Below are 23,554 nucleotides of genomic sequence, written 5' to 3'. Positions count from 1 at the left end.
TTTCAAGCTCCCTACTCAATACGTACAATTTATTATTTGTCGCTTAATAAAATCACTGGAGTTCGGATGTGAGGAATTTTATCACGAGGGCGTAGCCCCGGTGATATAATGATGCGCATCCGAACAACAGTGACTTTATCAAGCGATAAAATCACCGATTTGGATATATTATTTCCATTCAAACACGTAATCAACAATTGATTGTTGTCTTTCTTGATATTACGCGTACTTATTTACAGCGCGTCGCATTTTAAGTGGTTATCTATAAAGATTTGAAAAATCCTCGTCGGTGATTGGCTTAAAAAAATTGGCGAGCACTAGTTATAATTCTAACATGACCCGCATTTTTCCCGAACCGAAAATGTGTGTTATTATGCAATAAAATCACAGTTGACATATTTATTTAGATATGTGACGTAATCATTAAACATGTGACGTAACCACTAAAAATGCGACGCGCTGTAAATAAGTACGCGTAATATCAAGAAAGACAACAATCATTGATTACGTGTTAGAATCGAAATAATATATCCAAATCGGTTGGAGTGCATATTGGATGTTCTTCGTAAATAAGAAAGCTACAGTCGCTTCGCAAGCTCCGCTCCTTTTTAGCTTTCTTATTTACGAAGAACACCCAATATGCACTCTAACCTATACATAAAATTTGTTTAAACTAATGCGACCTTGACCTCTGACCAGTCATCTACTTGCCAAGACAAATGCACCTTTGAAGTTCCTAGGCCTAAGCGACTGCTTTAACCTACAAGGTCAATGTGACCTTGGCCCCTTAACCCCAAAATCATTAGGGGTTATCTCCTGTCCTGGTCATGAACAATCCTCATACCAAGTTTGAAGTTCCTAGGCCGAAGCCAACTATAGTTATTGATCGGAAACCATTAAGTCCAGACAAAAGCAAATCAATATACCCACACTTCTTTGAAGGGGGCATATCAAAATAATTCGACCTTCAAGGTCAAACATGAGTCAACGTCAATAGATGTTATCTGGCTCTTGGCAAATCCCCCGGTGCAAACAATCTTTTACAATTATTACTACCGGTCACAAAAGATTAGTCAAGCTGTTGCGCTTATTTTTGAAGCTTTAACTAAGTTTGTTTGTACACGCAGATTAGCTGGGAAAAACCCACCATTTTCTCTATTCCAGAGTAAGTCTTTTTAAAGAAGAAAAAAAAACAAAGAGAATTTCATTAATTTGACATTGACAGTCAAGGTCAATTTGATGTCAAGATCACATCTAAATTATTCAATATGTTTATTTGGTAGTAAGTCTTATTTTGTCCAAGTTTAAATCAAATAAATAACAAAATCCTGACAATTTAACCAAAATTCAATAACTGACTTTGAGGGTGAAGTTCAACCTTTTAGGACTTGTCCAAATATTGTTTTGACAAAGTATGAAGATAATTCATTTATTAATTACCAAGTTACAGAAAACGGTGAAAATTCAATAATTTAACTGTCAAGGTCAAGGTAAAAAAAGCAATGGTCAAATTGAGTTTAATATACATAAAGATCTCATCATAAAGAATGTTCCGATATCATTTAAAGTCAATTCAATAATAACTTTAGATCTACATTGTATATAGCAAGTTACAGCAAAAAAATTAACAAAGTTATAGCCACTTTCAGCAAAAAAAAACAAGAACTGTCGGAGGACAGTAACGCTAGACTATTCAAAAAGTTGTCACAAGGGTGTTTCATTGAGTATAATAATGCTTACCTATATGAATACATAAAATTGTCCAAAAAGGTACAAACCCTTCAAGTTTCAATACATTCCCTTCAGTAGTTATGGAGATACCAGCTTACACGAAAAAACTTAACCAAGAATTTCTAAGTCGAAAAAGGGGCATAATTATGTAAAAAAGCAAATCAGAGTTATGGGGCTTGTGCAAATCATCTTAGATAATCACAGAGAACAAGTGTGTGAAGTTTCAATCCATTCCCTTCAGTAGTTATGGAGATACCAGCTTACATACAAAAACTTAACCAAGAATTTCTAAGTCGAAAAAGGGGCATAATTATGAAAAAAAGCAAATCAGAGTTATGGGACTTGTGCCAATCATCTTAGATAATCACAGAGAACAAGTGTGTGAAGTTTCAATCCATTCCCTTCAGTAGTTATGGAGATACCAGCTTACATACAAAAACTTAACCACAGGGACACCGACAAATGGGCGACTGCATTAGCTCGATTATTCTGTGAATAGTCCAGCTAAAAATGAGCAAAATTTAGACATTGGAGGTCAAGGTCATTTATGAATGAAGGTCTAGGTCTGTCTGGTTGTCTTGAATGTCTATCCTAAAGATTATTATGCTCAAGTTTGAAGACAATCCATTAAAAAACAAGCATTTGATAGTATTGCGGGCAATACAGTAGTCCCCTACCGGTCCCTCAAAAAGTTCTTTAATTGTCATACACTCCTGTGTATTGCCATTTATAATGAATTTGAGGATGAAGTCTGTATTTGAAAATATCAACCACAAAACATAATAAAATAAGTTTGTCTATATCACAGTAATGTGTTAAGTTTCCATGCTTAGTAAGGAAATTATGTTTATAAAACCTTGTCATATTATTACGATATGGGATTTTAAAGTAAATCCTATAAGGAATGAAGAAGTTGGAGTGAAAATACCAGTTTCTCAAAAAAAAATCTAAGTTAAAGGGGACATAATTCTGGAAATAGTCTTGCTAGAGTATTTAACCTTCTCAAAAATGTTGACGAGTGATAATAAGAAACATATATATGAAGTTTGAAGTAGATACATTAGGAAATAAAGAAGTTATTTAAAAAAAGACAACATTTTTTCCCCTAAAAATCTAAGTTCAAGGGAGGTAATACTGAATATTTTTTGTGCTAGAGTTATAAAACCTTGTCACATATGATGTGGTTGATGACCAGAAACTTATATTTAAAGTTTGAAGTAAACACCTTAAGAAATAAAGAACATATAGTGAAAAAGCTGAAAATTTTTAAATCAGAAATCTTGAAATTCAGGCTATTTGTTTGCCATAGCAACCAGAATTTTCAACATAGGAAGAAAAGAAAAAGATGTGCATAATCTTCCAGACTGCCATCTACCCATATTTCAAGTTTCATAAAAATATTTTTCAGTACTTTTTTGAGTTATCACTGGATCCAGTTTATGTGTTAAATTTGCCATATTTTTCAGACTATTTGTTAATATTTAAAAAATCTAAGTTTAAAGGGGACATAATTCTGGAAATAGTCTTGCTAGAGTATTTAACCTTCTCAAAAATGTCGAGTGATTTATATAAGAAACATATATATGAAGTTTGAAAGTAGATACATTAGGAAATAAAGAAGTTATTTAAAAAAGACAACATTTTTTCCCCTAAAAAATCTAAGTTCAAGGGAGGTAATACTGATATTTTTTGTGCTAGAGTTATAAACCTTTGTCACATATGATGTGGTTGATGACCAGAAACTTATATTTAAAGTTTTGAAGTAAACACCTTAAAAAATAATAAAGAACATATAGTGAAAAAGCTGAAAAATTTAAATCAGAAATCTTGAAATTCAGGCTATTTGTTGCATAGCAACCAGAAATTTTCAACATAGGAAGAAAAGAAAAAAGATGTGCATAATCTCCAGACTGCCATCTACCCATATTTTCAAGTTTTCATAAAAATTTTTTTCAGTACTTTTTGAGTTATCACTGGATCCAGTTTATGTGTTAAATTTGCCATATTTTCAGACTATTTGTTGCCATAGCAACCAGAATTTTCAACATAGGAAGAAAAAAAAAAAAAAAAGACGTGCATAATCTCCATACTGCCATCTATCCATTATATCAAGTTTCATAAAAATATTTTTCAGTACTTTTTTGCGTTATTGCGGGATCCAGTTTTTGTGGACGGACGGACTGACAGACAGACAGACAGACGGTACGGACGGTAAACCTAAAGTCCCCTCCGGTTAAAACCGGTAGGGACTAATAAAGCTTTAGCCACTAATAGCAAAATTTAAAAAAATTTGACCCTTTGAATGTCAAGTTCATTAATGAATGATGGTCAAGGTTAGTCTGGTCTAATAAAAGTTCTTTTGTGACCAAGTATGAAGACAATACACCAAGAACTTAAAATGATCAGAACTGCAATACTCCCCCCCCCCCCCCCCCCCCCCCCCCCCCCCCCCCCAAAAAAAGTTTGACCTAAATCAACTACCATTTTGTTCACTTAAGTTAACACATTACCAGTTCAACATTTATCAATCAACTGGTTGAGTGAATTTTTCTCTTGAAAATTTTGCTCTGTCTGTTCGAATTATATTTTTAACAATTTCAATCAATGAAATATCAACTAATAAGCCAACGATACAGTACAAATCCTTCTGTCATTTATATCATATATGTATAATGTTCTATCATTTTATCAACTTCTGTCTTAAAATGTACCAAGTGGAGGCACTGGTAGCTATATTGGGAAAGAGCTTAACTATCCTCCACAGCAGAATTAAGGTAACTGACTCAACAAATTGTCCTCATCCAAAGACTTTGGGTTCGAATCCCGCCAGTCAAACTGTGTGCATGATACCAAGCTTTCTCTAAGTCATTGGTTCTGCTAAAGGTCCTGCTTGTGCCTGAAAAAATGCAGAGCGGCACCTGGGGTCTTCCTCCAACAATAAAACTGGTTAAGCCGTCATTACCTTATATTTTGTGAATGATTCTCAACCTATTGGACATTATTCGCTCTATGTTCTACTTAAGATAATTTCATCATAATTGTCAATCTCGTCACTTTTCCTGACATTTTCTTAAAATGAACTATCTCGGCATTTTAGCAATGTAACAAATGTATGCAGACAATTCAGTGTTCTTGAACCAATCATATTTCGCCCAGATGAAATGTTTAAGCCATCATGAGTAGGGCGGGTGATAACGTTACGATTGGTCACCGCGAATGGTTTCTACAAATTTTTCATTATATCTTTCAATATTTAAAATTTGGATCTTTACGTGTACTTGTACTTAAAGAGGCTGTTCCTCTAGCTAATATAGTACCTGGAAAAATTTAAAACCGGTATATCACCATCAGTAATTTTATATGCAAAAGAGAGTGACGCAAATAAGCAAAACGTTTCATGTTCATATTGTTCTTTATTAATCGGTATGAGACGTAACCTTCCAACAATGAATGTCAATGATTATGAAATATTAGGTAAAAAGTATTACATTAATATTGCACATGTATTCAGTTTCTTTCACTACAACTGGTTAAAAAATTAATATCATATCAAAGTAACAATAGTTGTTTTAAAACTGAACAGTTTTACCTCAGAGATGCTAATACATTTGTTTTAGAGGCTTATTATTATTTGACGAAATGTATTAGAATATTATGGCTGCTAAAAAGTCATTTGAAAGTTAGTACATTTAGGCTTCTTCACCCTCGTCTTCCTCCTCGTCAAACTCGCCCTCTTCTTCCGCTGTGGCATCTTGGTACTGCTGGTATTCAGAGACCAAGTCGTTCATGTTAGATTCTGCCTCGGTAAACTCCATCTCGTCCATACCTTCACCAGTATACCAATGTAAGAAAGCCTTACGACGGAACATAGCGGTGAACTGTTCAGAGATACGCTTGAACAATTCTTGGATGGCGGTACTGTTACCAATGAAGGTGGCAGACATCTTAAGACCACGTGGTGGGATATCACAAACAGCTGTCTTGACATTGTTAGGAATCCATTCAACGAAGTAACTGCTGTTCTTGTTCTGGACGTTCATCATCTGTTCATCGACTTCTTTCATGGACATACGTCCTCTGAAAATGGCAGCGACTGTCAAGTAACGTCCATGACGTGGGTCACAGGCGGCCATCATGTTCTTGGAGTCGAACATCTGCTGAGTGAGTTCTGGGACAGTGACTGATCTGTATTGTTGACTACCACGTGATGTAAGAGGTGCGAAACCTGGCATGAAAAAGTGAAGACGTGGGAAGGGAACCATGTTGACGGCCAATTTACGGAGATCTGCGTTCAACTGACCAGGGAATCGAAGACAAGTGGTAACACCGGACATTGTAGCCGATACAAGATGGTTCAAGTCACCATATGTGGGAGTGGTCAATTTCAAAGTTCTGAAACAGATGTCGTAGAGAGCCTCGTTGTCAATACAGTAGGTCTCGTCTGTGTTCTCGACTAGTTGATGGACTGACAATGTGGCGTTATATGGTTCTACAACTGTGTCTGAGACCTGAAATAATAACAATCCATCATGTACATAATTCTGTAGAGGAAATCAAAAACATATACAGACACAATAAAAAAATCCTACAAGAGATTTATTGCTTAAAAACAGAAAGTAGGTAAATGAGTTAAGTTTAAGGTTATCCCACGCCAAAATCTATTCTATACACATGACTGTACACTCGGTCTTTACCTGAAGGCTACAGAACCATTCAAGGTCCAAGTTTATCCAGAAATTTTAACTCTTAGGGTCACTTATTACATAATATTTTAACTATCTTATCCAAATTTTTACTATCCTGTAGGTTCCGAGAAAGAGGTCTTTTTAAAAGTTTTTTTTTTTTTTCCATATAAAACTCGTCTGACCTAAAGGATATTATTTGGAAATTTTTTAGAAGATGTCTACTTTAAATGCTAAACATAATATTAAAGCTCAAGGCTTTGTGTTTTCTCAGAAAAAGACTTATAGATTTCATTTTTTCTGTGACTCATATATTCAAGAAACCACCAATAGACTATGATGCAACCAAATGATTATTTATCTGATTGAGGTTAGCAATTTTACTTCGATTAGAAAAGTCCTATTTCAGTAATGTATTCAATAGAAGAACTGGTTGAACCGGGTGATTCTACCCAAAAAGGGTTTGGACACAGAAAAATATACATCGTGTAGGTTCAGAGTTATGTCCCAGACAAAGTTCAAAGTGCAATAATTCCAAACTCAGGCAAGACAGAGTTACTGTATTTGCACTGCTTATCTACCCAATAATATCCATCTGCCTACAAAGTTTCTTGTTCATATCTCTTATAGTGTCAAGAGTTTTTATGTCCCAGACAAAGTCCAAAATGTAAATATGAACAAAGAGCAATATATCCAAAATTAGGAAAGGCAGAATTATGGTTCATGTGCACTGATCTACCAATGAGATCTCAACTCCTCAGAGATTACCCCCCTTGGCAGAATTGTAATCACTGCCTTCACAGACGTCACATGATGATGAGTCACATGACGTAGCGTCTAAATTCAAATGTAAATATTGACCATTACATAGAAAATCTAACGTCATTTTTCTCTTTCTGTTTTATTTTTAACATTTTGTACCTTCGTCCGTTATATTTTATCATAAAATTATCAAAAGTATACAAATTAATAAAAAATCATTTAAAAAGCTAATAAAAAGTATAAATATCAAAATATTGATATTTAAATGTTTGTGATGGCAGAAATCTTTGTACTAATAAGGGGAGATCACTACGTAGGAGATTGATGAGATCTAACTACCTACAAAGTTTTATGTTGATATCTCTTCTAGATTTTGAGTTATGTCCCGGTAAATGTTCAAAGTATAAAAAAGAACAAAGGGCAATAACTCGAAAATTAGGCAAGGCAGAGTTACAGTTCTTGTGCAATGCACATCTACCCAATGAGATCTATTCTACCTACAAAGTTTCATGTTGATACCTCTTGTTGTTACAGAGTAATGTCCCAGACAAGAAAAGCGGACAGACGACCAAAGTGTAGACTATATGCTCACCCTACAGGGCAAACTCCTCACAGTGATAACCTCCCTTGGCAGAATTGTAATCACTGCCTTCAAAGACGTCACATGATGATGAAAGTCACATGACGTAACGTCGAAATTCAAATGTAAATATCGACCGTTACAAAGAAAATCTAACGTTATTTTTCTCTTGCTGTTTTATTTTTAACTTTTGGTGCCTACGTTCGATATAGTTTATCAAAAAAAGTATCGAAAGTATACAAAATAACGAAAATTAAATTCAAAAGCTAAAATATATAAAATATCAAAATATCGTCTCGCTAGAAAATAATCTCATAATTTTTTTAAATTATTTCTAAATATTCATATTATTTATTTATTTATTCATAAACATTGTTAAATAAATGAGAGAAAACTTATCTGATACATAAAAGCAGTAGATAAAACAATTTTTGAAAAAATATAGTATATCAGAAATTCTGATATATCGGGACCTTGGTGGCAGAGATCTACGCAGAAGAATTAAGGGGAGATCACTGTGTGGAGATTGCCTTCAGGGAGCATGAAAATGAACAATTTCCCAGTGCAACATTATCTCATCAAGTTACTAAAAAATCTAAAACATTAATAACTTACCTTAGGAGAGGGAACAACTGAGAAAGAGAGCATGATTCTGTCGGGGTATTCTTCACGGATCTTGCTGATGAGAAGAGTTCCCATACCGGAGCCGGTACCACCACCAAGAGAGTGTGTGAGTTGGAAACCCTGGAGGCAATCACAGTTTTCTGATTCTTTCCGTACTACATCCATGACCGAGTCAACCAGCTCAGCTCCCTCTGTGTAGTGACCCTTGGCCCAGTTGTTTCCAGCACCACTCTGACCAAAAACAAAGTTGTCGGGTCTGAAGACCTGACCAAATGGTCCAGACCTCACAGAGTCCATGGTTCCGGGCTCCAGATCGACCAGAACTGCACGGGGTACATATTTACCACCTATAAAATATTTACATAAATGCATTGTAATATTTAAATTGATAAGACAGTTTTTATGAACAATGTAAGACATGAATGAAGAAGTCATGAGGGAATAAAAAGAAAATGACATTCAATTTATTCAGGTAAATTGGAATGTTGCAGGCCTTATCACCATTTAAGGCTCCACTTCACAATAAATCACTGCATCTGTGATAAAAGTTGTGTACTTAATTGTTGAATTAGTGCAATACAAATTTGACCTAGGTTCAAGGTATTTCAAAATAAAAATACAATGTACAATATTGAGCTGACAACACTGCAGAGCCAGGACAAATGGCACAGAATGATGTTTAGACTGGCCTACCGTTCCTTACTGGTGACAAAACTATGTAATTCCTTTCTATTTAAGCAAATTAAGTGTAAATAACTGAATCACATAAGTACATGTATATTATATACTGCTTTCCTAAACAATGTGGAGAGATTTACCTCCCTTTGATATCAATAAAGTATAAGAATAACCCCAGGAATCAAGTTCATATACATTAAGGTGCAACATATTTTCTATGAGTCAATGTAAACACTTATGTTATATGTGTGTAACATACTGCAGACTTGTGAGTCATAACCAGCTAGGTACAGATCATAGCTCTATCGATTAATCTATGGATACATGAATAGTAAACTTGTTTACTGACACTGCCCTGGCTAAGAGACCCCCTGCTAGCAGATATAATTTAACAGGGTTTAAACAGGGTATGATGAAGTTAAATGTTCATATATCTTATTAACTGAAAAGTTTTCTTGTAGCCAAAAAAACAACAAAAAACAATGTATGAATAAAATAAATACAATGGACAATTACGAATAACTCAAAAAAACTTTAAAAAAAAATAATATACTTCAGCAAAACATTTCCTCTCTATGTAGTCGAACCATCAATGAAGTTTCAAAATACCCAGTCTAATTATTGAGCTTTGCTCGGTGAATAAGTACAAAAGGCAATATATCAAATATTACGCAGAAGATTGATACAATTCACAAAGACACAGACATTGCATTAGTGATTTCCTGCTTATATAAAAGGCCTCTTCCCAATTGAAATTTTCTTCAAAATCATGCAGTTTTCCCAAAAATCTGAACTAAAACCTGCTTTTTTACTTCCAAAATTAGCAATATTTGCGATAATTTTTCCCAAACTCAAGAGGCTAAGGCCTTTTCCCAATTAAGGGAGAAAAATCACTGTCTTAACAATAAGATCTTCAACATTTCAAGTTGATACTTCCTTTACTTGTTGAGTTATACATGTACTCCAGAAAAAAATTATGTATGAAAAAGACAAAAAAAAGAACGGGAATTAAAAAATTTCGCGAAAGAAAGTCAAGATTTATCAACATCGCACATCTTCATTATAAGATCAATCCATCTCAAAGTGAAGTGTCAAACTTCTTATACTTGTGTTATGTCCTGGACATAATTTGATAACGTAGATTCCTTTGTTCACAAGAAATTTTTTAAATGTTGTTATGTCCTGGACATAATTTGATAACGTAGATTCCTTTGTTCACAAGAAATTTTTTAAATGTATCTATTTATTTGTTTTTACCTCTGCAATCAGGGGGTATTTGGTATTACAATTCATATGAAAATATTTCCATGAGAATGTCAGCAATTTTGAAGTAATTAATGACTGTTCTTTGTTTTGCTGGACAAACCAAATGCTAGAGAATCATCACTCAATATTTTACTTTTAAATACATTTCCAAAATTTTCATGAAAATTAACATGAATCTGGAGAGGTGCTGCTTTAACCTACTGGCGATGAATGAATCTACCCGTGCAGACCAGTCTTATCATTGTACGCAGTTTGCTTGGTTATTAAGTCATTACATATTTTACTTCCCAAATTTGTCCCAATTAAGGGATGAACAAGTCCATTCAAGATATTTTGCATGGTAAGGGTTTGTTTGTTTGTTTGTATCATTTTACGCCTTTTCCCAAAAGTATTTCAGTCATATAGGCGGGTAGTTTCGTAACCATCGTTCCTGGAGAGTTACACCAGTACTAGACTACCTTCCTCCGTGCTAAACTACCAAAGCATCTCCCGGGGATCGAACCCACGCCAGAGAGGTTACTGGATTAGAAGTCATCGACTCTAACCCCTTGACCATGGTGGGGGTTTGCATGTTAAGGGTAAAAAGTGGTAAATCATGCGGAACTAGGGCTGTCATTGATGGAAAATTTTGTATCGATTTATCGAGAGACAAATATTGACGATATATCGACTGACAGTAGATACACTGAAAAGCATTTATGTATGTGTTATAAATTGGGATCAAGGTGTTATGCATGCTTGTATTGCACATTACAAATACTACAATACTAACAGAAAGTTTTTTTCTTCTTCTGTTATTCTTGCCACTGACATTTGAAAACAGAGTTAAAAGTTCATTTAGCCAAGAAAACTAGAAAAAAGAGACTTCTCTTATAATAAGCCAAAATAGAGAGTTGTATCAACAAAGAGAAATAAATTTTTTTAGCTTGTATCGATATGTGAAAGTGTGTATCGATATTGTATCGGATAATGAATATTGATGATATATCAATATCGCGATATTCAATGACAGCCCTATGCGAAACTAAATTAAACTGACTAACCAGAAGCTTCATTATAGTAGACGTTGATTCTCTCAAGTTGAAGGTCAGAATCCCCGTGGTATGTACCGGTGGGGTCAATTCCATGCTCATCTGAGATCACTTCCCAGAACTAGTTAGATAATTAATAAATAGAACAATGAATGTTATTGCAAATAGTGTTTCATTACCTGTCACTTCACAACATTAAACCTCGATTGGTTCAAGACTGAAGTATATGACCAATACATGTACCGTACTCCCCCGAAATCACTCTCCTGAACTGAAACATAAAGTAGTGATTAGTCGGCCGGTGCTCCAGACTCTAATAAGAGAAAGTGTTGGTGTTGATTTAGGATCAAAGACTTGGATAATGCATCTGTAGACTTGAAGAACTAAAATAAATCATGATATATAACAGTGATTTTTCTCACTTAATTGGGAAGAGGCCTTAGCCTAAAAATGTCGCCAAAATTGCTAGTTTGGGAAATAAAATTGCAGGTTTAAGTTCAGATTTTTGGGAAAATTGCACAAATTTAACGAAAATTTCAATTGGGAAGAGGATCTTTATCCAAGTCTGTTATGTAAGCAGAAAAATCACTGTTTATACACTGTTCATGACATATATTGACCACTAATTAAATGTATGGTTCCAAGGTTCAAAAACAGTAGTCTTTTATACTAAGACATACTGTTTGCCCTTGATTAAACAATACTCATTGTCTAAAAATAACCTAGCAACACACATGATATTTGCGGTGACCAACTAATGTGTAGTCACTTCTTAATTTAGCTATTACTTCATTCAAAGATATGACACATTCAAAGATATGACACATTGATGCCCTGTAAAAATATTAACCTTGAACTATTCATAAGTCAATACCGTAAAACCTCTAAAATTTTATTTTTGTGCCGTCTGAATTTTACATTCGTATAACTTGCTTGCAGATTTATATATTTTCGACAATTTTCATATTATATGTATACACATTATTTATTTTTTTTACCCATGAGACTGTCTGGTTTGGTTTAAACATATTTATTTAAGCTCGATTGCGAAACAAGTTCTTGCAACTTATATTAATAACTTCTGAGTCCGCTTCCTGGAACTAACCAGTCCTGCTGCTATATTAAGAAACATGGTCAAGACCTAATAGGACTTTAACCCATGATCCCTGGGTTGAGAGGCAGACACCTTAACCACTAGGCCACCGCTCCCGCTCTACACTTATATCCTAAAAGTATCTCTTCAAACTGTTAACTTTTAAGTAGTTTTTGATAATTAAGTGAAGATAAAAGTGTTGTTTCTCCTTAATTTAACACATTGATTAAATAAAGATCAACATATATCAAACACTGTCAAGAATTTTTTTTTTATTGTCCGACTTAAATGTCATCGATTTCATATTTTAATAACGAAGAGATCAAATTTTTTTACTGTAGAATGGAGATAATTTATCTTTAATGAATTATTTGGTTAAATCAGCAGCGATACCAATTGACAGCCTTGGAACTAAATTTAAACACTAACCAGAAAGCTTCATTAAGTAGGTGATTCAATCTCAAAGTTGAAGTAGATTCCCGGTAGTAGGTGGGCAATTCTTTGCTTCATCGAGATCACTCCCAGCAGGAAATTAAAAAAAGAAAAATTGTTTTCCAAAAGTTTCACCGCATCTAACAGTTAAACCCGATTGTTGGAAAATGACCAAACATTCACGCACTCATTCCTAAATCATTTTGAATGAAATCATTAAAAGTAGTGATGTTTGCAATAAAAGAAATGTGTTGGTGTTATTTATAAATTGATAATTTGTATAAAATAAAATAAATCATATAATTACATGATTTTTTATAATTTTTATTAATACTTACCGAGTATTCTAACAAAGACTTTTATAAAAAAGATTGTGATAAAAGGGCTTGAAAAATTTTGGCAGACATTAACCTGAGGCATTTCCCGTCAACTTAAACCCTAAAAGATTTTTGAATTAAACTTTTAGTGTTTTTGTATAATCATGGTAAAATGTGTTTTCCTTAATTTAAACTTTGATTAAATAAATAAATAAAAACATGTCATAATTTTAATTATTGTCCGACTTTTCTATTTCTTTTTAATAATAAATTTTATCAATTTCATGAGGGGTAATTGTCATAAACTATTAATTGGTCAATTCAGAGCTAGTTATAATTGCACGGTTTTTGGGCTTAATACAGCCGGAGGCCCATGTAGTTGTGCTTGGTTATCCCAAAATTTTTTAGTCCGAGTCAAGAGGGAAAATTAAAACTAGCGCAAAAAATTTTCTAGAACTTCCTGACTGAAAGGAATTGATGAAAAAAAAAATTGGGGACCACCATCCTACTTTTAGAGTTATGTTATTATAAAGCGACTTAAAAGAATAAAAAAAACACACTTTCTGTGGCAGACAATAATTATTCAACAAATAGTTTTGGTAAGTGGTAACTTCCACATTTAATAGTCAATTTTTTTTTAATTCAGTTATGATTTTCTAAAATCATTCTGTAAGAAAATTAGTGCTAGTTCAAATTTTTCTTCTCTGCCCAATTGCATAAATGCACTACTCCTGGAAAAGTCTGCAAGTGCTACCATCTGCTATATTATGTGAGAATGTTTCTCTCTACAGACAGATCATTGATCGTGCTCCAGAACATCTGCCAGTCACAGACATGTTTTACAGTTTTTAACAAAATCAGCAAAAATGCTACTGTAATCATTTGACATTTTGAATAAATTGACTCAGTTAATTATTAATAGATTTGTGTATGATATACTGATATAAACCAACTGTTGGTAAACAATATTATATTAAGCCTACAGTACATTATGCAATATAATAATAAGAGGTAATATTCATGGGGCTATACATTATAATATATTAAAATAAAGGAAAATAATTGAAAGACCCTCAGGTTATATCTATAACATTTTGTACAGAAAATAAAGATTTTTTTTTTCAATTTTATTTATTTATTTTTTTCATTTCTAATTTTACTTTTTTTGAATAGATGGATATTATATTGCATAAATAATACGATTAAACATACTTTAAGACTACCACCGTACAGTGAACTCGTTTCACCAGAGATTTAAATTCACCACGCAGACAATGGCGGGTACCACGCCTTAAAGAACGCTGAACAGCTGAAATACATAGGTTCATTTAAAAATCATCTTAACGAAATAAGAAGAAAAATCTATTAAATATCCTCTACGTAATAATAATACTGACCTTAGCTCCGATTTGATTTCCGCATTGTCCAGCTTGAAGATGTACGATTTCTCTCATAGTTGTTGTTTATCGTTGATATACTACGTCTTTATTCTTTAAAACCCTTCGTCCTTGTTGAGAGAGAGAGAGCGCAACCGTTATAATGAGTAATGCCTCGTCGGAAAGTGTAATCCTTCACCCATTGGCTGCAGCATTTTACATCAACAACTTCTTCCCAGTTTTCACTGTGTAGTTAAATGAGAGCCTCTTATTATTCGCGGAACCACGAATTGAATAGCGCGATTACCATAGTTGTTCAGTTGAAAATTCAAGTATTTTGTAATGGCGGGATTTTTTGTTTGTTTAGTTTCGTCATGGAGCTTGTGTTTTGTGTTTTCGTTTTGATTTTTGTTTTGTTTTTTTATGTTAAAAAAAACTAAAACGTGAATAATGCTCTATTACAAGTTATAAAAACTTCCATTTATGAAACATACTGCACGTTTGTAACGTCACTTTTCATTGGATAGTGACGTTTATATAGATCTCTCTAAAAGATCTCATTTTTTCTCGAAAAAAAAAGAAGTTTGCTGTATTATAAATTCGTTATAAATATTCCTGAAAGCGTCAACTGTTACCTTAATCTTAAAATTTATCTCGGTTCCAAGAGGCACATAGGACATGAAAGGCGTCAACTGTTCACATACTTAAAAAGGCATATTTAACCCATATAACCAAAGTCGCTAAAAGTCCTAGGACAATGGTTATATAGCAAACTGCCGCTTATTATGTTGCCATATAGGCATGACCTGTCTGAAGTTTTGAAGCTGCACCAAGCTGGTCTCCAAATGAGCGAAACTATTTCAAGAAAATCAAACTTGAGAAAAATGTAGAACTACTAATTAATATTTTAAGAAAAGTGAAAAGATTTAAGTAATAATTAACAAATTACAAGCGAGTGATGATTTTACAGTATTTATTACAATAAATTACTACTGCGTGACTAACGCAGTTAAGGTTTTTGTTTGCACATTTTGACATATTTCTTGAAATTTACGTGGATTGTAATGTGCCGCTTGTAATGTATAAATTATTTTCTTTGTTCACTTCACAATATTTTATTTTTTAAGAGTTTTAAAAATTTTCATTAAAATTAGCATGAATCTGCTGCCTTAATAGCAAGTTTATGCACAAATGTAATGCAAAATAATTCTGCAGCAGCCGTGTTTATAGATTATAAAAAGTTCGCAATGCGCCTAGATAATTCCAGACTGACTATAGACATTTTGCAGCAAGACTAGTGCCCTATGACACAACGATCAATACCAATAAATCTATTCTTGAATATTCCAAGGTTGAACAAATTAATCATAGATTCATGACAACGAACGGGTCCTGTATAATGACAGTATTTAATGACTTTTAATTTATGTATATTTAAATATTAATTACCCGTGTTACATTTTACAAAATTTAATGTTTCAACTTACCTTTTCTTGCCTTATTTCAGTAACTACTATATAGTAATTAGATTTCTATATAATTCAAACGTTTCTGTCAGATGCCTTTGTCAAGGCATAACATAACAAAAATTACCGGAAGCGACGTCATCACGGAACACGCGTTAAACGCGCGAAACACGTTGTGGCGTTTAGCGGCAAAAATGTTAGTAAATTATATAAATTTATGTTATGATGCTGGTAAACTAAAAAAAAAATGGACCAATAGTGAATCAAATGCCTCACAATACTTAAGGACATTTGGAGTCCTTATATTTAATTGATGGTTAACATAACTGTCCATGTTGTTACGGATAAATGGGAAAAGCTGACATTGAACAACTATTGATCTAAAATGCATGGATTGCAACATGTGGAATTATTTTTTATACCAAACCTATTTTTATTCATTTGTTACAGTATTAATCGGTTTACTAATTAGAAAAAAATGTTTAAACGACCAAATAGCTCAGTCGGTAAAGCCGTGGTATGGTATTCCAAGGGTCCAGGGTTCAAGTCACGCCAGTTTGTCTGTCCTGTAAGTGTTATATATATTCGAGTGTTTACGGTTTCTGTGATCACTAAATATTATTTTAAGACATCTTTTGATAGAAATTTTAAAGATTTTTTTTATTCAAATTATTCATAAACAAACTTTACATACATAACAAGAAACGTTAGCAAATATTTACTGAATAAGATAAAATTGAATCTACATAATTATATATTAAAAGTTCACTATTTATAAACCCGTAAATTAAAATAATAAACGTAATAAAAAAAGTGTATGCACGAGTTCTTGATTTTAAAATATACGTGCAGTAACCAATGCAAACTGCGCTCAATCAATCAATCAATCAATTCATAATTACAGTGAGTAGATTTCTCAATGCCTTAATCTCATCATTTTTTTATCTTATGATTGATAGATGGATAAACAAATCATTCAATAAATATTTATTATTTGTAGCTATGGAGTTCACCTATATTAATTTTGGATGTCTATAGTTCTAAAGTATATATTTTGCATTTGCTGTAGGGCGAAATAAAATATTATTTCAGAAAAAGATTAAGAAATATAGCCCAATATGAGGGAAATTGTTCACATGCAGATTGGTCAATGTGGTAACCAAATTGGAGCAAAGGTTAGTTTTCTTTCTTTCTTTCTTTCTTTCTTTCTTTCTTTCTTTCTTTCTTTCTTCTTGACACAAAATATGTAGAATAATATTAAAACAAATTCTTTACATAGTCCTAGAGGCTTATGGGTAACATATTATAAAGATCTGTTCATAGTTGGCGCCAGGTTGGTATATTCTTCAAGACAAAATAAATAATTTTATAATGCAGATATTTAGATATTTCATTATTCTAAATATTTGTAAGAGAGAATGGAAAAATATGTGAAAAAAAAAAATAAACAATTTAGGACTCAGATGATGGAGAGTGTTAATGTTTAATGACAAGTGTTTTATTTCCCCCGCACCCCGACCCCCCCCCGACCCCCCCAACACCGTCCCAACTGGTACTCAATTTTTCAACAACCTCGTAGATTTATTGGGGAGAAATATGCAATATTTGTTTTATGTATTTCAGTTCTGGGAAGTTATCTCAGATGAGCATGGAATTGACCCCACGGGTACATACCACGGGGATTCTGACCTTCAACTTGAGAGAATCAATGTCTACTATAACGAAGCTACCGGTGAGAAATTATTTAAAGTAAATGTAATATATGTATTATACATGCATTTCTACATTTTATTTAGTACTAGTACATGTAGTAACTTGGAACAGCATTTTACTGATATATATAGATACTAAGAATGATAATAACTTGATAATTATGGAAAATAGCTATAATGAATCTTTTGACTAAGATGGGATTATATAAACTCATTTTATTATTTTACTTAAGCACTTGTATTAAGCATGGATCAAATATGAGCAAAAATTTATAAATGTATATAGGGAAGTATTTTGAATTTAGTTTATATTAATTTTTGTAGGTGGTAAATATGTACCACGTGCAATTCTTGTTGACCTTGAGCCCGGAACCATGGACTCCGTGAGGTCTGGACCATTTGGTCAGATCTTCAGACCAGACAACTTTGTCTTCGGACAGAGTGGAGCTGGAAACAACTGGGCCAAAGGTCACTACACAGAGGGAGCTGAGCTGGTTGACTCAGTCATGGATGTTGTAAGAAAAGAATCAGAAAGCTGTGATTGCCTCCAGGGATTCCAACTCACACACTCCCTTGGTGGTGGGACCGGATCCGGACTTGGTACTCTGACCATCAGTAAAATCCGGGAGGAATACCCTGACAGAATCATGAACACTTTTTCTGTTGTTCCATCACCTAAGGTAACTTCTAAGCTCTGAAGTTCTGTTCTTTATATTTGGCTGAGATAAAAAAAAGAACATCAGTGCAGAATCAATATTTAAGATATTCTTACATTGCAAAGAAAGTACAAGCATATAGATTATATGTTACCATAGCTCCATCAACTAGACTGCTAGTAAATACCAATTATGGTCGACTAGAATAATATTTCTTTAATTGATTTCTTGCCCATGACAGTATCTCTTCTATATTTAACTGGAAATTAGCATTAGAAGTATTTTCAAACTATAGGTTGTTTACGGTGTTCCGTTAGGGCCAGCGCGTTTTCCCTGAGAACGGAAAGCGCGAAACATTCTGGCAGTACGACAGTACGATGGTGACAATACAACAGTACGATGGTGACAATACGACAGTACGGTGGAGAAACACGACAGTGCGATGGTGACAGTCCATTGTACTGTCGTACTCTCACCATCGTACTGTCGTACTGTCACCATTATTCTGTCGTATTGCCACCATCGTACTGTCGTACTGTTACCATCGTACTGTCGTATTGCCACCATCGTACTGTCGTATTACCACCATTGTACTGTCGTATTGTCACCATCGTACTGTCGTATTGTCACCATCGTACTGTCGTACTGTCACCATCGTACTGTCGTATCGTCACCATCGTACTGTCACCATCGTACTGTCGTATTGTCACCATCATACTGTCACCACCGTACTGTCGTATTGTCACTATCATACTGTCACCTTCCTGTCTAGCATGCGCAAACATTTCACTCAACATGGCTTGCGAAACCTAAAATTTTTACCAGCGTTTAACAAAAAAAATCTTTATCAAAGATCAACTATCAAGAAAATCGAAAGTTAACAGAATCAAAATCTATCTACATAATAAGAAACTTTATGACAAAAATATGTATGTACACCTGTGTCTTCATAATTTGTATTTCAACAGATATGTCTAATCAAGAACTTTTGTATTTGACTTATTTGTACAATATAGTTTTTTCTTATAAGACCTGGATTACTTTTATCAACTTAACCAATACGTACAAGAATTTACCTGTATGTTAGGCCATTGTTAAAATGAGACTTTATGATACGGTCAACGTTTTCTTACATGTTTTCATTTAATTATGCGCATGCCTAACAGGAAGACGACAGTACGATGGTGACAATACGACAGTATGATTTTGAATGTACGACAGTACGATGGTGCCAGTACGATGTTAAGAATTCGACAGTACGATAGTGACTGTAAGACGGTACGCTGGTGACTATATATACGACGGACTGTCACCATCGTGCTGTCGTGCTTCGCCATCGTACTGTCGTATTGTCACTATCGTACAGTCGCACTGTCACCATCGTACTGTCGTGTTTCGCGCTTTTCGTCGCGCTGGCCCTAACGGAACACCGTAGTTGTTTGAACGATTATTGATAATCGGTGAGATGTTCTGAATAAAACATGCGGTACATGAACATTGCAATTAACATCCAGCAACCTATTTTGATCATTATATCACTTTCTTTGACTTTAGTGACATTTTCTTTTTTGGGCGTTTATTCTCCTATGCCATCAGGTCAGAAATCATGAAACTTTCTTTAGGTTTCAGATACAGTTGTAGAACCTTACAATGCCACGCTATCAGTCCACCAACTTGTTGAAAACGCTGATGAATGTTACTGTATTGATAACGAGGCTCTGTATGATATCTGCTTTAGGACACTCAAGTTGACCACTCCTACATACGGTGACTTGAACCACCTTGTGTCTGCTACAATGTCTGGAATCACCACGTGTCTCCGATTTCCAGGTCAGTTGAATGCTGACCTTCGTAAATTGGCCGTCAACATGGTTCCCTTTCCGCGTCTTCACTTCTTTATGCCAGGTTTCTCACCACTTACATCACGTGGTAGTCAACAATACAGGGCACTCACTGTACCTGAACTTACTCAACAAATGTTTGATGCCAAGAACATGATGGCCGCTTGTGACCCACGTCATGGACGTTACTTGACAGTTGCTGCCATTTTCAGGGGGCGTATGTCCATGAAGGAGGTCGATGAACAGATGCTAAACGTCCAAAATAAGAACAGTAGCTACTTTGTGGAATGGATTCCTAATAACGTTAAGGTAGCTGTGTGCGATATCCCACCACGTGGTCTCAAAATGGCCGCCACCTTCATTGGCAACAGCACTGCCATCCAAGAATTGTTCAAGCGTATCTCTGAACAGTTCACTGCTATGTTCCGTCGTAAGGCTTTCTTACATTGGTATACCGGTGAGGGTATGGACGAGATGGAGTTTACCGAGGCAGAATCTAACATGAACGACTTGGTCTCTGAATACCAGCAGTACCAAGATGCCACAGCGGAAGAAGAGGGCGAGTTTGATGAGGAGGAGGAAGACGAAGAAGAAGAAGCTTAAATTTTATTACAGATAATAGATATTCTACTAGAAAATTCATATAACTATATGTACTTCTTAATTTTGAAAGGTTTAAAAAATTGACTAAAGACATGTCTATACTAATTGAATGACTGTTATCTTAGTATTTTTTGTATTCTTAACATATATTATTTCTCCATTTGATTTTTTCGTAGCAAAATACATGCATAAATAACAAACATTCGAAATGATAGCCTAACTCCAGAGAGAAGGGTTAAATTTATAGCAGTGTAGTTTGTAGAGAAACTTTGGCAACACATATCGACAATAAGTTGTTTTCTTTAAATCGCCACCAATAATTAGAGTTCTTCAGGTAGCCTAGTTTCCGCGTCATTCTGTCTTAGTTTCCGTGCCAATCTGTCTTAGTTTCCGTGCCAATCTGTCTTAGTTTCCGTGCCATTCTGTTTTAGTTTCCGTGCCAATCTGTCTTAGTTTCTGTGCCAATCTGTCTTAGTTTCCGTGCCATTCTGTTTTAGTTTCCGTGTTTATCTGTCTTAGTTTCCGTGCCATTCTGTTTTAGTTTCTGTGCCAATCTGTCTTAGTTTCTGTGCCAATCTGTTTTAGTTTCTGTGCCAATCTGTTTTAGTTTCCGTGCCAATCTGTCTTAGTTTCCGTGCCATTCTGTTTTAGTTTCCGTGTTTATCTGTCTTAGTTTCCGTGCCAATCTGTCTTAGTTTCTGTGCCAATCTGTCTTAGTTTCCGTGCCATTCTGTTTTAGTTTCCGTGTTTATCTGTCTTAGTTTCCGTGCCAATCTGTCTTAGTTTCTGTGCCAATCTGTCTTAGTTTCTGTGCCAATCTGTCTTAGTTTCTGTGCCAATCTGTCTTAGTTTCCGTGCCATTCTGTTTTAGTTTCCGTGTTTATCTGTCTTAGTTTCCGTGCCAATCTGTCTTAGTTTTTTGTGCCAATTTGTCTTAGCTTCCATGCCATTCTGTCTTAGTTTCCGCGCCATTCTGTTTTAGTTTCCGTGCCATTCTGTTTTAGTTTCCGTGTTTATCTGTCTTAGTTTCCGTGCCAATCTGTCTTAGTTTCTGTGCCAATCTGTCTTAGTTTCCGTGCCATTCTGTTTTAGTTTCCGTGTTTATCTGTCTTAGTTTCCGTGCCAATCTGTCTTAGTTTCTGTGCCAATCTGTCTTAGTTTCCGTGCCATTCTGTTTTAGTTTCCGTGTTTATCTGTCTTAGTTTCCGTGCCATTCTGTTTTAGTTTCTGTGCCAATCTGTCTTAGTTTCTGTGCCAATCTGTTTTAGTTTCTGTGCCAATCTGTTTTAGTTTTCGTGCCAATCTGTCTTAGTTTCCGTGCCATTCTGTTTTAGTTTCCGTGTTTATCTGTCTTAGTTTCCGTGCCAATCTGTCTTAGTTTCTGTGCCAATCTGTCTTAGTTTCAGTGCCATTCTGTTTTAGTTTCCGTGTTTATCTGTCTTAGTTTCCGTGCCAATCTGTCTTAGTTTCTGTGCCAATCTGTCTTAGTTTCCGTGCCATTCTGTTTTAGTTTCCGTGTTTATCTGTCTTAGTTTCCGTGCCAATCTGTCTTAGTTTCTGTGCCAATCTGTCTTAGTTTCTGTGCCAATCTGTCTTAGTTTCTGTGCCAATCTGTCTTAGTTTCCGTGCCATTCTGTTTTAGTTTCCGTGTTTATCTGTCTTAGTTTCCGTGCCAATCTGTCTTAGTTTCTGTGCCAATCTGTCTTAGTTTCTGTGCCAATCTGTCTTAGTTTCTGTGCCAATCTGTCTTAGTTTCTGTGCCAATCTGTCTTAGTTTCTGTGCCAATCTGTCTTAGTTTCCGTGCCATTCTGTTTTAGTTTCCGTGTTTATCTGTCTTAGTTTCCGTGCCAATCTGTCTTAGTTTTTTGTGCCAATTTGTCTTAGCTTCCATGCCATTCTGTCTTAGGTTCCGCGCCATTCTGTTTTAGTTTCCGCGCCATTCTGTTTTAGTTTCCGTGCCGTTCTGTCATAGTTTCAGTGTCATTCTGTTTTAGTTTCCGTGCCATTCTGTCTTAGTTTCCGTGGTATTCTGTCTTAGTTTCCGTGGCATTTTGTCTAAGGATATTTAGTCTTCGTACAATGGTTAATTTGTAGCTTTTGTATTTTTCATTGTTTAAAAGTACATGTATATATATAGTGTTATAGTTATATAAAGGGTGTATGTAGCTAGTGTAGCTAGTGCGTGTTCTTAATTTAGTGATTTAGGTATTTCATATATATAATGTTTACACCCGTCCTTCATGTGTGTGTGTTTGTGTGTGGGGGGGGGGGCAAATATTTTGGCTGTTGATTATGGGTGTTGCTCTAGAAAGGTTAAATTCAGTGATAAATATTAATTTGGGAACATTTGATTATGTCGTTGTTTAAAAGTTATTGCTCTACAGGAAACCGCTCTGCAGGGGTTTCACTGTAGTTATTTTAGTCTTATACATGTATATTACTTTCGTTATGTACAGTTTGTAGTAATTATAAAATCTTACCAGGTAAACATCTTATTCGCAATAAACAAGCAAATATTATTTGAAGTTAATGCACATCGTATTTGTTAATATAAAACATTTACTTTATAAAATCTATATAGTGTTAATCATTATGAATGATTACTTTTGTATCCAGGGGAAAAAACTCAAAAGGGCATAAATATGTACATTTCTCTTCAGAAATTAATATATTTTTTCTTTCGTTTGGATGGGATAAAAATGA

At 34.6% G+C, this 23,554-nt stretch overlaps 2 protein-coding genes across 5 annotated transcripts in view; one reads left to right on the top strand and one right to left on the bottom strand.

Annotated features, from left to right (window-relative positions):
- Positions 1–21,267, top strand: part of LOC132750530 (tubulin beta chain-like) — a 41,541-nt gene extending 20,274 nt beyond the window's left edge. Inside the window, exons 1-4 of one of the 2 annotated variants that reach the window (XM_060740537.1) lie at positions 17,024–17,213; positions 17,662–17,770; positions 18,075–18,430; positions 20,029–21,267. In XM_060740537.1, the coding sequence (XP_060596520.1) occupies positions 17,157–17,213; positions 17,662–17,770; positions 18,075–18,430; positions 20,029–20,850 (1,344 nt within the window). In that variant the 5' untranslated portion in view covers positions 17,024–17,156 and the 3' untranslated portion in view covers positions 20,851–21,267. Of the gene's footprint in view, positions 1–17,023; positions 17,214–17,661; positions 17,771–18,074; positions 18,431–20,028 lie in introns of those variants that run through there. The other variant, XM_060740542.1, reaches the window with a different exon arrangement.
- LOC132750554 (tubulin beta-4B chain) overlaps positions 5,125–23,554 on the bottom strand; it is a 40,575-nt gene continuing 22,145 nt past the window's right edge. Inside the window, exons 1-5 of one of the 3 annotated variants that reach the window (XM_060740584.1) lie at positions 16,060–16,206; positions 14,594–14,817; positions 11,534–11,625; positions 8,371–8,726; positions 5,125–6,239 (exon numbers count right to left, since the gene is read on the bottom strand). In XM_060740584.1, coding sequence (XP_060596567.1) covers positions 5,421–6,239; positions 8,371–8,676 — 1,125 coding nt within the window. In that variant the 5' untranslated portion in view covers positions 8,677–8,726; positions 11,534–11,625; positions 14,594–14,817; positions 16,060–16,206 and the 3' untranslated portion in view covers positions 5,125–5,420. Of the gene's footprint in view, positions 6,240–8,370; positions 8,727–11,366; positions 11,476–11,533; positions 11,626–14,593; positions 14,818–16,059; positions 16,207–23,554 lie in introns of those variants that run through there. The other 2 variants (XM_060740550.1, XM_060740558.1) reach the window with 2 other exon arrangements.

Source organism: Ruditapes philippinarum, unplaced genomic scaffold (genome assembly GCF_026571515.1).
Source record: "Ruditapes philippinarum isolate M1 unplaced genomic scaffold, ASM2657151v2 ctg3512_1_1_1_1, whole genome shotgun sequence".
Classification (NCBI taxonomy): Eukaryota; Metazoa; Mollusca; class Bivalvia; order Venerida; family Veneridae; genus Ruditapes; species Ruditapes philippinarum.
The sequence above is the reverse complement of the archived record's forward strand: the minus strand, read 5'-3'. Positions and strand labels throughout refer to the sequence as shown.